Here is a 14,209-nt window from a genome sequence, read left to right as displayed (position 1 = left end):
CTAAAGGTTTACAGCGCGCCTCCTGCCTTCATAACCACAACTTGCGCACATATATATGTGTGTTTAAGCTAAAACGCTTTTCCGTTACCGTCTCATTTGAAGAAGTGTCATAAGGAAATCGCACAGTCCCTTCTTATAAAGGAGGCAAATGTGACCTTGATTTGTGAGCATGAAGTTTGTCTCTGTAAATGAGGTGGAGATCAGGAGCTGTACGGGATTCCTGTTGTCACTGCGCACAGAGCGCATGGGATGCCGCGCGCCGCTGACACCAACACAACGCTATCTGCTCACTTTACGCAACACAGGACGTTCCCGCGCTCTCCTCTCGCGTCTTTAATCAAACCTTTTACCTATATTTGTATTTTCCTACCTCATCTGGATTCAAACATGACTGGACTGAAGTTGAAATGCGCACTGATTTTGTGCGTCCTGTTACTGCCGTCCTCTCATCCGAATAGCCAGGTGCTGGACTGTCGCGAAGTGCGCTCGTCTTTTCAGTTTCTGTACCCGGGGATGAAATGGACCCCAGAAACGCCGGTCTCAGGTAAACTGAGCTATTCACGTCAAAGTTGCGTTTGAACTAAGATATTTGTGTATAAACGCACGTTTTGAAGTTTCCCTTGCTTTCCAATAACGCTTCCAGGCTTTGTAGAGATGCATGTTAAAGTTGCAATACTATGTGTGATTTGTCTTCTGGATAGTAAATGAAAATTAGAAACTAGGCATGACGTGGTCTAAATCTACAATGTTATCTTTTTATTGTGCAGATTTTGAACATGGCAACATTTTTATTATTCAAACATTTTATATAATGAGTAACGTTATGTTAGTTGAAAGGTTTGGATTACGTATGTTGTTGTTATAATATTACAGACTACAGAAATGATTATAATATTGGATGTAGTCATATCTGTAGTCTGTAATACATAGTGAAGCAATCCAACAGATAACAAAACTGGCAATAAAGACAACAGAATATATATATTTCATTAGATGTTCCAATTTCATGTTGCTTTGTTCAAAATAGTACATATCATAACTGGATTGTCGTCATCGTCTGGGGAGCAAAGTAGCCCCGGGGAGAGCTGTAAATGTATTTCTTGTCACCATACCTAGTGTGAATTACTTGTCACGCTGGAGAAGGTGGGTTTTGTTAGCGTGTTTATTAAAGTTGCTACATTTCCCATTGGAGAATTGAGGAGATAGATGAGTTGTGATGAATGACAGGATGGATGGCAGACTGTCTACTTGACATCTCCCCTTAGCTGCTTGATGCTTCAATTCTCTCACAACTGGATACTGGAGAGTAGCGGGGAAGAAACAGAAAGAGTGGAGTTTGTTTGGCCCTTACAACAAAAATTCTGCTGAGAAGGATCTTGCTTTGTCCCTGGTGACTGCATTTTGTTGTTGGGTTGTTTTATGTGCAATTCTTACCCCAATGGCAGCATTTGCCTTAAAACAATTCCAGACTTATCTAGAATTCTGAAGTTATAGCACAATACCAGTTATTCTGCATTGTGTTAATGTAACAAACTATTTGTCATTTGAGTTCTGTTGTAACATCTTGTTACAAATTGTGAACATTTGGCAAACAAATAATGGAGTCAAGGATTTTGACCTGGAAATGAGCATAAAACTATATGATTTCCCAGATTTCCTTTTATATCAGAGATGCTGTTCATTTTTGCATTACATTTGCAATTTAAATGGATTGCATTTGTGTTAAGGACATGGCAATGGCAGTCTCACAGTTGAATTTAACCTTCCTCATTTAAGAAAAGCAACAGAGCAATACTTCAAACTATCTGCTATATATGTACATGCAGGTGTCACATCGTAAAAAGTATTTACTGAGTGCTTATGAAAATAATGTGCACCCTGTCACATGCCTCCAGTCATTTGCTTTGCCTGTAGTTTTCAAATGAAATTCTTCAAAAGCGTTTTTGGTATCTGCAGGCTAGCTGGTTTTGGGACTGTATGTCCTGATGGGATTAAAGACTTTTTGAAGCTCCTTGTTTTAGTGAAACCTAAACATTTTTGTTCTCCAGAGAAAGGACTTACTGTGGGCTTTTTTACTGAGCGTGCCGCAGGCAGTGTAGAGTCCTGATAGTCCCAGTGGCGCTGGGCTCTGGACTTTATGCCTGGTGCAGTAATTAGTAGTGCGGTGAAGCCTTTGGCTTGATTCATTTTGATTCATTGTATGAACCAGGGGTGTGCAGTTCCAGCATTTGTAGCCAGAAACATTAATTGGATGTCCTTGTATATGTCGGACCTTGATGTTAATTGTTTGGCCTTTTTATTTTGTTTTGATTTATGTGCTGGTTAAATGCATCTTAAAGGAAAACACCACCGTTTTTCCATATTTTACTATGTTATTACCTCAACTTAGACAAATTAATGCATACCTATCTTTTTTCAATGCGTGCACTTAATCTTTGTACAGCGCATCATGAATGTGTTAGCATTTAGCCTAGCCCCATTCATTATTAAGGATCCAAACAGGGATAAATTAAAAAGCCACTTAACACTTCCATGTTTTCCCTATTTAAAGACTGTTACATGAGTTTACACGAGTAAGTATGGTGGCACAAAACAAAATGTGGCCATTTTCTAAGCAGATAAAAATGAGAACTATATTTTATGGCGGAAGAGCACATAGTTTGTAGCACTTCGACCTCGGCGTGCAGTAACATTATCACTCCTGACTACTCTCCTCTCGCTCAAACTTCCGTCAATATTACTGTTTGGATCCTAAGGAATCAATGGTGCTAGGCTAAATGCTTACATATTCACGACGCACTGTACCAAGATTAAGTGCACGCATTGAAAAAAGTTTGTAAGGTATGTATTTATTAGTCTAAGTTGAGGTAAAAACATAGTAAAATATTGAAAAACGATGGTGTTTTCTTTTAAAGGTGCAGTGTGTAGATTTTAGCAGCATCTAGTGGTGAGGTTGTAAAATTGCACCCCTCCCTTTCGAAGCTCATAGGCCCTGTCCCAAATGGCGCACTTCATGTGGACTTTTGGACTCGTGACCTTAAATTGCGCGTGCTCGCTTAATCTACGAGTCCGTAGGGTGTCCCATCTATCTTTTCTACGCTCTGAAGTGCGCTCATCAGCGCCCCTTTTGCTCCCGTGATGTGGGCTTCGCTGCAGCAGGCTTTGTGCACTTTACCAACCCATAAGTCCTAGCGAAAGAGCAATCAGACGACGGAAGGGAGGAGTTCACACTGATCGGTATCTTCTCTTCCTATTTCCGGCGTGACGGTCGTCAAGGGTCCCTAAGATCTGCACCACATGGGTGGACTCTGAGGAGGTCCACAAGTCCGGAGTGTGCCATTTGGGACAGGGCCAAAGAGAAGCTATGGTAGCAATCACAGGACAAACATGTCATTGTCTGAGACAAAGTAGTGACAAACCCGCTCTGTAGAGCTGTCAGGGCTACTGTAGAAACACAATGGCACAAAATGCCAGCTTCCATGTAAGGGAACCCGCAGTGTATGTAGATAGACGCGTCTCATTCTAAGGTAATAAATACAATACAGTTCATTTTGTAAGGTCTTTATACACCACTATAAACACAGTTATCTATATTATATTGCATTACTTTCAAAAGATAATTCTAAAATGTACACACTGCGCCTTTAGGAAACGCAACTGTCCATACCACCCAGAAATTATAACAGCGACATAAATCTACACTTAATACATTACTTTATTAAAGATGTTATAACCTCGATACAGCTGTGTTTCAATGAATCTGATATCAGTTTGAGATTAAGCTAGGCCTCCTGCTTGCATAAAGATCACTTGTCAAAGATGTCCAGCTTACATACTTTGGTTTCTCTGATCCAAACCCAATGCATGCAAACTAGACATCCTTAATGTTAACTGGTAATAGGAAAGATTGCATGACGGATAGTATAGCTGTCACTTAGTGATTGTATTTATTCACACAGAGTTTCACCCATTCTGCCTGGTTGCAATGATTTAATGCTTTGCTCGATTTGCCCTCTCTTGGCTTTGTTCAGAATTTAGCAAAGGTCCCAAACTTTGCTAAACATGCTCGCTTTACAGAAGCTCACATTTTCACACACATGTCTTTACTCTAAAAATAGCTGTGTTATTTTTAACTCTTAATAGGTAAATATTAGACAGAACACATGCTGGGTTAAAATGACCCAATGTTGGGTTGTAGTTACGCATCCATGCATTATAATAAGCTAGCAGTTGGGTTTAAACAACCCAGCATTGGGTCAATTTCAACCCAGTGATGTGCTCTGTCCAATATTTACCCAACATGGCTTAAAAATAACCCTGCCATTTTTAGAGTGTTCCTCCATCCTCTGAGCAAAAACAGGTAGATTACATTTCAAATGACCCCTTTTTTCAGAACCTCTTCTCTGTAACCCCAGTGAACTTATGGGTGGGCTTTAAACTTTGTGCCTGTGGTGATGTTGCGGATGGTACATGATGCATGCAACCACTGCGCTTCTATTCAGCTGCCAAATACGCTCTCTACTGACATCTGCGAGTGGGATGAAGAGCATCTTTAGCATGAACGAGAGAGAGAGACTGATGGACCGACATTAGAGGAAAATGCTATGACTGATGTATCTGCTCTGAAATACATGGAGGCCAGGCAGAGATACAGCCCACAGGAAGATTGAACTGAATTTTAATCATACTGCTTGTAATGCCAGGGGGCTACAGGACCAAGAAGCCAATAAGAAGTTTTCTCCCTCTCGTCTCCGCTGGCATGTCTTTAACGTTTTTGTTGATGCCTCTCTCCAGAGTCTCAGGCTTCATGCCCAGAGGGAAGGACTGAATGTCAAAGCACGATAGACAGCTGACTGTCTTTTTAGTCTCAAAGGCACCTTTACGCCAGCTCACGCTCAGACTCTTGTACAGTGGCTACCTTTTGTCAGATTGAAGGCTGATGTTTTGATATTCAGTTGATGTTTATCAGATAATAATAAACACTTGGATAAATGACCACTGTTAATAAAGGATTTCTTTCTTTCTGCTTACATTATGTTTGTTAATTGAAAAGCCGGTCTTTTGTTGAATGAGTAATGAGTACGAAGTAAAGTCAGGGTCTCCCAGCAGTCTTTGGGATCAAAACAACCTGACATGAGATGAGAGGAAGCTGTATTCTTCTCCAGCGGTGCACATGGATGAGATCCAGCTAATGAAGTACCACTGACCTCCCTCAAGAGCTCATGTTATTAGCTGTTAGGGGCCTTCCGCCGCTTGTTTTAATGCCAGTAATGGCAAAAGAGATTATGGAGACACTTGTTCACCCTGTCAAGAGCTGGATTCTTTCAGTGCCGACAGTATTATTTTAATTATCGTGAAAATGTCCTTATGGAAATGTTAAACTACCCCACTGAGCTTGCTCCTTAAGTTTGATGTTTGCTTTTAATGGGGACAATGTTATTTAACATGTTCGGTTGTGTAAATCTGGGGTTTCTTTAAAGATCTATCAATTTATACTTTAAAACATTGCTCAGATGTCTTGAAAATAAAATATGTGTATAGACGGTTTCATCGGACACATGTGCGTCACGTGTTTTGTCAAAATAAGTGCCTGCTGCACACGCGTCAAAACTGTTTATGATAAGAGAAGCTCACGTTCACCAATTACAAGCAAGACACTCCCTTAACAGTAAACTCTGATTACGCATGTGATTATGTGAGTATCTGGCAAACGCGTGCGTCTCTTTTATCATAAACACACGTCTGCAGCAGCCACTTATTTTGACAAGACACATGATGCACAGGATCACTCGACGCGCAGAACACATATTTTGAATTAAGGAACCACCTCACACATGAAGGGCTGCAAACATGTTGTGATGAACTTCGCATCGAGCGCCCTCGAAAAAGTCACTGGCCGCCACTGTTGTTATCAGAAATAAACTACTCTAAAAGGACTATTGTTATTGATTCTTTGTAAATTCAATGTAAAGTTTCTGCCATAAACCTGTTCCTGCCCTTGTTGTGATTAACAAAAAAATTTATGTTTCTGTATTGGTTAATACACCAGTATTTCTAATGCTAAATTTCCCAATGCACTATTTAACAAGAAAGGCAGAAACATACTTTATTGTTTTTTATTCTGATGCCCGATTGCATTTATTTACTTGCATTACTTAATAAAAAAGTGAGTTTTAATGGTTGAATGTTATGCTTGATTAATTTCTGATAAGTTGAATGTGCCACCTTAAATTAGAGGTGACGTTCGTCACCTCTAATTTAAAATTCAATTGACATTCGTCACTCGTTCAAAATGTTGCTGAAATGTTGAAAACTCTCTGAAAAGAAAGGAGTCCACATTGAAGCACTTCGCAATGCTGAATAGTCTTTGAGACAAATAGGTAGGGTGTCTAATCATTTTTAAGCGCTGTATTTTAGCATTTTATGTGCAGCAATGACGTAACTGTTACTTACTGTAGAAGGTTTCTTCAGACGAACGCGCGCTATCGCAGTTGCGCATTGTCGCGAAGTTAACTGTGTGATCTGGCTAGTGGTAAACTGACCTCTGAAACATAACGTTACCTTTTGGAAAATAAAAATGTTTCGGTTTCCTAAAGAAGATGAGGGGAGACGGCGAGCACGGACCACCACTGTGCAAAGAGGGGTTTGCAGCCGATCTATATCGTATGTAGTAATTTTACACAGTAAGTTAGCGTTAGCTCAGTGTAGTAGCCTAGTTGATACACTTTAGCTATAACTTGAACTTAGGCAATTTACTTGTTATTTATTTTTGCTTATAATCAGAACTCTCCTCAGATAGTCTTTGTTGTTATGATTCTTTCCGGAAGTCTACCCGCATGTTCCGGAAGTTAAGTTTTGGACCACGAAAGCCGTTTGTTTATGGGCTTCGGAGGCAGCATTCAAAGGCATCAAGACACATCTGAATCCAATGGTTGCTTTTTGCTTTCTGAATCCTGAAATACCTTAATCTCTTGTCTCGCAATTTTATGTATGGGCTTGTACAGGAATGTGATTGGTCGAGCCTGGTCCAGTTCGAAAAAATAAAATGACAGCCAAAAAAGCTGCTGAATCCCAAATGTTGTACAAATAAGGTTATATTTTCACTATTTACACATTTTGATTGCATTTCTAGCATGACATTAGTATTGTAGTTTACAAATATAGGATTAGTTATCACAGGATTATTAGCGCTCTCTGTTTAGAATTCCATTACGCTGCCTATGAAGGCTGTCCGAATGCCCAGAGCTGCTGTCATACCGCTGAGGCAGCAAGGCAACAAGTTAGCTGCCTTCGATTTTGGACGCATGTTGTTGCTGAAACCGTCTATATTGATATGCTAGAAAATCAGGTCTAACTTGATCTTATGGGAAACTCTTATGAGACCTTAGTATGATGTCAAGGGGCAGATTGTGCCTTAGGTAGTGAAGTACCTTCATATTTTGATAAATACCCACACAGTTTCTGTAATTATGAGATAATGGCTTAGGTCAATGTCTCTGGCAGTCCATTTAAAGTTGAAGGTGAGAGATCACATGCCTACAAGCAATGAAACTTTCTACTAATGACTTCGGTCCGACTTTCCATTAAACCATATATCTTGGATTTTTCCGGACTCATTATAACAATGCTCAGAGGAAAACAGTGCTTTTTAAAAACTCGTGCAAGGCTTTTATTGTGTTATTGTTTAGTTTATCTATCACAAACTGAATTTTACCCTCATGTGCTCCATGCAGTGGAAGTCTGAAGCACTTTCTTTTTCATTAAATATTTTTAATGGAACTATAAGAGGACAGCCAGGTTTGCTTTAATCCATTATACTTTCCGCCTCCTTTACATTAGAGTCCAACTCATAATCATACAGTTCATATACTTTTATGAACGCTCTGACTTTTGCTCTGTCTTGTAGTGCACACATATCAAAGTCTCAAAGACTCGAGTATAGAAAGAAATGTCATCTTTCGTGTGCGGTTGCTCTATAATTCATGTTTCTAATAACATTTTTTTTACTTTTTCTGCATCTTAACACAGCATGTTTTCCCCACAGTCCCCATTAAACTTGCATGCCGATAGCTTTATAAATGCTTCTAAAGATGGTGCTTATGTATGCGCCTGGCTGTGCTCCGTGTCTAAAGGCTTGTTAGGGAGGAGCGCGGAGCTGAAATGTGTACACAGCGCTCGCCGCGTCTCTGTCGGAGCCGACTGTTTCATCTGAGCTCCGACATGGATATTTACATGCCTGAGGCCTTTGGGTAAAGTATTTGTCGTGGGTGGGAGGAGGTGTATATAGTGTGTATAGATTGTGTTGAGAACAGGTATAGATATAGGCAGCATTACACACTAATTGATGAATTTTTATGGCGCTTAATACCTATTATTAGCTGAAAGGGTCATGAATAATAATGTTGAGCTCTGCACTGATTAGCTATTTCTCAGAGCAGCTCATTTCAGTAGCAATGTTTGTGAGAAAACACAGAAGACAGACACAGATTTTGAGGAATAATTAATTATTAAGAGATTGGAAATGGACGTTTCTGAGTGGTAAGTTTTTTATTTTTTAGTATGGATCCTGCAAAACTTAACTGTAATGTCAATAGTAGAATCTAGCCTAAAAGCTAGCATGTAGCATTAACTAGCATATAGTGCTAACTTAGCAGTCACAACTTTTGTAACAACATTGTAATTAATTTAATGTGTAATTTAATGTTGGGGCGTACATGACAACTGTAATGTCACAGTCGGTGATATATTGAGATTGGCCTCTTTTCCAGCGACCTTTTGCAAGCAGGGTTTATAAGAACCCTGCTGAAAAAACCAGCATACCAGCAAGACCAGCATATGTTGTGTTTTGGTGCTGGTTTGCTTATGAACACCAGCTAAACCAGCATCAGCACCAGCATTAGCACCAGCTAAACCAGCAACAAACCAGCACTAGCACCAGCTAAACCAGCATTAGCACCAGCATCCCATGCTGGTCATACCAGCATATGTTGTGTTTTGGTGCTGGTATGCTGGTGACCACCAGCTAAACCAGCATAGACCAGCATAATTCCCATGCTGGTTTGTTGCTGTTTTTTCAGCAGGGAAGGAGGAAACAGTAGTGTTTCAGGCTCACAATATATCATTACCATGTACAGAACTCTTATTATTCATTTATGACTATTGCCTAGATAAATACAGTTTTACATTCTATGGCACTTTTAAAGAGGACTTATTTCATTGCTAAAAAACTTTATTTTGTGTATTTTGTATAATACAATGTGTTTGCGTGGTTTATGGTTAAAAAACACATTATTTTCCACATACCGTACATTTTTGTAGCTCCAGATTTCACTCTCTTCCTGAAAGCATGGATTTGAAAAGCTCTGTGTCCCTGAATGGCCAGCTAACCTGTACATCGTAAGGCTGTTTACACTTGGCATTAACATGCGTTTTCGTAGATCGGATCACAAGTGGACGACGTTAATGCCAGGTGTAAACGGTGTTCAAAACATTTTGAGCTCGTCCACTTTCGACCACTTTCAACCACATTTAGAGGTAGTCGAAACCCCTCTTGATCGGATTGCTTTTGTAGTGTAAACGCACATGTGTTCGAACAGCCACACGTGTCCGCCTTCTCTCCGCCCATTTATCTAATCTGAGGTACTGAACACAATGTTTTACGTCTTTTCTGACTTCTGGCGCAAAGCGCTATTTTTAGCCTTTCATTGATAAAACTAAAGCAGCTGATCTCCGCAGTGTCATTTTGTAAGTGTGTGAAAGTTGCGCGATCTTATTTCATCAATTGCGCTGAAAATCCACAGAAAGCTCTTACATATTCATGTACAAAACACTGTGCAGCATGTTTACTTACAACAAAAGCAGTGGACTCTGACATAATATTAGTTCACTTCCATTTAAACTCATCATTACTCCCGCTCGCGTTTAAATGACAGTGGAGAGACTCGCCCGTCGAAAAAGGGACAAAAGAGACGGATTTAAATTCCAGGTGTAAACGTGATGTTTCTCTCTCGTCCAGTTGTGATCCGATCGATGAAAACACATCCTAATACCAAGTGTAAACAGCCCCTGTGACGTCAGCAGGAAATGAGACGCTCTTTACTATGTTAAAAAGATTCGGTCACAATGCAATGCTAACAGGAGTTAACTTACAGGCTTTGGGTCCAAGCGGGAGGAATTTGATAATGATAATGTCGGTCTTGTCTACATCACCAATCCCAGGAAGTAAGCTGTTGCCTTCAATCCGTGTGTTTAGTCCAAGAAAAGAGATTTACGTTGGAGACGATTACTCGTGTCATTGTTTACATTGGGTATGTACCTTTTGCATATGGTTAACATCTACTAATACACACCAAAGGAAATTTAAAAACGTAAATCTGTGCTCCTTAAAGTGTTTTCTCGAACCCTGCCCACCTGCCGTACTATATAACCGGAAGTAAAGAGTGATCGTTTTGAGGAGGAGAGGAGATTTGCATTTTTGATGAAAGATTATGAGGGAACATGAATGTTAAAAAAATAATAAGGCCTATAATTAACTCACAGATAAGTCATTTGTTTAAAAATATCACAATATTTCTAAACAAATTACAGTTTGTCATTTGACTCATTCATTTGAAATAGTTGTCAATCCCAACACTGACTGTAAATTGTGCCATAGAGGCTACAAACGAGATCTGGATGTACATGAAAGCCATATGTTGAACACTATTTCATTTATAGACTCGGGTGTACAGTTTTGTTCTTTTTATATATATAAATATTTTCAGTTCTTTATTCAGAAAACAAATCTAATCGACCATATGTATGAGCAGTCTTTAGTTACAGACTGTGAAGTAATATTTGTTTATGCGTCTCGGTAGGGAGCAATATTGTTCCTGTAAAGACCTTCACAATTCCCCGACAGCCTACAACTTCTCTAATAAAATACATTTATCATCTGCAAACGGCAGACGTGCCAATGAAATTGTCTGTTTTGCTGAAGATAATTACTAAATCTGCCTGAGCTCTCTCTACTTTCAGCCAACTCCACCACCCCAGCTCTCTACAAGTTGGACTATTGACAGCTTAATAATTTGGCCCAGGAATCTGAAATTAGCTCGATCTTATCTGTCGCCGCTCCTTTGCAAGTATTGATTTTGGATATTAAGCCTGTCGGTGTGAATATGAAAGAAGATGCCGCCCGGAACGGTATGGCAGGTTGTCCTATTATTTCTCATTATATATCCGTATTGGGATGCTGCAGATGGGTGATCAGAGAGTGTGGGGTTTTTCCTGCCGTTGTTGGTTTTCGATGGAATGTGAAGGTAATGGGTTTATTTACATTCCCAACAGGCAGTTGTGTGTTTAGTAAATCAGCTCTTTCTTTCCCCGTAAGGCAATTTCTTTGACATTTTGTCTTCTCATTTTCATACGAGATTTTAAATTTGGCAGCACTTAAATCTCCTGCATTTTAATCTCTGCTACGGTTTATTTAGTTTAACAAACTTGTAGAGTATATTTTTAAGGTTTCTTTTTGGATTTATATACCTTTCTTTGATGATGAGCTGTTATGGAATGGGAATTTAATTTGCATTCAATAGTTCATTCAGCATCTTTCAATTCTAATAGTGACTAGACCCTGAACACGAACACAGCATTCAGGAACACTAAATAGCATTACATTCCTCCGTTCCACCATTTCCAAATTCATCTCTTGCTGGTCAATGGGAAACAAGCTCTTCAGGTCTTTTCATAAGAAAATCCACCCCGTGTTATTTTTAAGTCTGACGTTTCACAATAGTTATGGCGATATACCAAAATGCTGCAGAAAGCCTCTTTTAAACAGAGACACTTTCTATGCCCAGATCGTGTTATGCCCTCCTTTTCTCCTACCCCATCATCATCATCATCATCTCTGTCTGTGTGAACTGGTGCATTGGGACTCGTCTGAAGTTTGTTTACAGCGCTATCAATCAAGCCAGTGCAACCTCCTCCGCCCCCTCAGGTAGCTGATAGACACACACACTTCATTTGGATCCAGTTTAACAGAGCTGCTCTAAGATGCATGAGATGACAGCAGCAAAGTGACTGAAAACAAAGTTGCAAACACGACAATAACAGAAATGGAGATTTAGTGGGATTCGACGGTGGTAGCTTTTGAAAAAATTCAAGTTCCCTCCCTGCATGTGTAATCACAAGATAATTGGCCACATCAGCGGCCCGGGGGAAAACATTTGCAATAATTTCATTTATTTCTCAGCCCTTATTTCTTAGTCCTGATTCTTATGCAGTGAAGACTGTGTGACCTCGATGTCCAAAAGCAAACGAATTCCACAGTGTATTCAGTCCAAAACAACAACTTACCTGTGTGTTATGTTATTTGATGCTGTACATTAGAATATACATGACCATGGTGTGGTTTTTATTTCACTGCAGAATCTTCTGCGATTCATAAAGCCATAAGATTTAATGTTTTATGCTTACTTATGAAAGGAGCTAATAAATAATGAAATTGAATCCTTTGTAGGATTTAGGTCATTAAGTCCATCTCACAGAATAACGCAGAGGACTTAATAAGACTTAGACTTTGGTCATTTTCTGTAGCTTATCCTTGATGTTTGATTCAACAGAGATTTTACTTTTCACTGAAAATTTTTATTTTATTTTATTATTCATATATTAGCCAAAACTAAAGAACCTTACCACAGTGAATGTATTTTTCAATAGGCTGTTCTCTTCTTTTGAAAAGATCCCAGCAAAACTAATTATGCTTCTTTGATGGATAACCTTCACATTTTTATTTGATTAAAACAGATGTCAACAAACCTTTTGATTTTGTTACTAAACAAAACATAACTGTCAGTGGACTTGCTTGTTAAATTATATGTCCCTTTCATTTGACTCACATTTTAACTGTTTCAGATTGTAAATGGACAGATTTGTGCATAGCAGCGGTCTCGTGGGATCTGCCTTTCATACCTCGCCTGATCTTGTTTTCCTTTAATGAGTATTTGTTTTGCACTAATCAGCTTGGCATATGGAAATGAGATGAAATGGCATCCGCAGAAATTAAATAACACGTTTCAATTTAATTCCAGAGATTCATTTTGTTGCGTTTGATAAACCCACTGTTCGGTGTGATTTGATGCCGGGTTTGAATAGGTTATATAAACAATGTGCTCAATAAAACAAAGCATTACTGCAGCTCTCAATAACGCTAGACTCGTTCGGCAAATACTCGTTTGATGGAGTTTATAAGCGCTGCAGTCTGTTTGCTTGTTTATTGCTTTGACTGTAATTCTCATTCTCATCCATTTTTTAGGCTCGGATCTGCAGGTGTGCCAGCCGAAAGGCCTGACCTGCTGTTCCCGCAAAATGGAGGAGCGCTACCTGCTTATTGCCAAACAGAATATGGAGTCGAGTCTCCAGGCTACCAGCGCTCAGCTTAAAGTTCTCATCATTCAGAATGCCGCCCTCTTTCAAGGTACGTTTCAGAAAACAGGTGATAATATTACACACTGATCCCCGTGCATCAGTGGCAGCCGGTGACTTCTTTTTTCGAGGGCGCTCGATGCGAAGTTCATCACAACATGTATGTAGCCCATTATATGCGTGGTTCCTTATTTCAAAATATGTGTTTGGCGCGTCGAGAGATGCTGTGTGCATCACGTGTCTTGTCAAAATAAGTGCCTGCTGCAGACGCGTCTAAAGGGTTTAGGATAAAAGAGAAGCTCGTGTTTGCCAGATACTCGCATAATCTCATGAGTAATCAGAGTTTACTGTTAAGGGAGTGTCTTGCGTGTATTTGGTGAACGTGAGCGTTTCTTTTGATGCGTGTACAGCAGACACATATTTTGAAAAAACACGTGATGCACATGGTCACATGACGCAACAAACACATATTTTGAAAACGCAAGCAACACACATGACACTCTGAACACTTATTTTGAATTTGTGCCCCTCGGATGAGCAGTCACGAGCCGCCACCGCCGTGCATGAAACATGAGCGTGGTATAAAACATTTGTATAAAAATGTACACAAAATGTACAATGTGTTGGTTTCAATGAGGCTGTGTGTGTGTATGTGTGTGTGTGTGTGTGTGTGTGTGTGTGTATGTGTGTGTGTGTGTGTGTGCTTGGTGGGTTACCCAATCAACATCCGGTCCCACATTAAAGGGATACTTCATCCAAAAATGAAAATTTGCTGTTTATTTAATCACCCTCAGGCCATTCG

The 14,209-nt window shown here is 39.6% G+C and overlaps 1 protein-coding gene across 9 annotated transcripts in view; it reads left to right on the top strand.

Moving 5' to 3' along the window:
- The window catches only part of gpc3 (glypican 3), a 160,858-nt gene continuing 146,649 nt past the window's right edge, over positions 1 to 14,209 (top strand). Inside the window, exons 1-2 of one of the 9 annotated variants that reach the window (XM_055178092.2) lie at positions 1 to 544; positions 13,298 to 13,459. In XM_055178092.2, coding sequence (XP_055034067.2) covers positions 250 to 544; positions 13,298 to 13,459 — 457 coding nt within the window. In that variant the 5' untranslated portion in view covers positions 1 to 249. Of the gene's footprint in view, positions 545 to 6,261; positions 6,381 to 6,493; positions 6,684 to 8,146; positions 8,250 to 8,362; positions 8,539 to 13,297; positions 13,460 to 14,209 lie in introns of those variants that run through there. The other 8 variants (XM_073854197.1, XM_055178097.2, XM_055178090.2 and 5 more) reach the window with 8 other exon arrangements.

This window comes from Misgurnus anguillicaudatus, chromosome 16 (genome assembly GCF_027580225.2).
Source record: "Misgurnus anguillicaudatus chromosome 16, ASM2758022v2, whole genome shotgun sequence".
Lineage (NCBI taxonomy): Eukaryota > Metazoa > Chordata > Actinopteri > Cypriniformes > Cobitidae > Misgurnus > Misgurnus anguillicaudatus.
The sequence above is the reverse complement of the archived record's forward strand: the minus strand, read 5'-3'. Positions and strand labels throughout refer to the sequence as shown.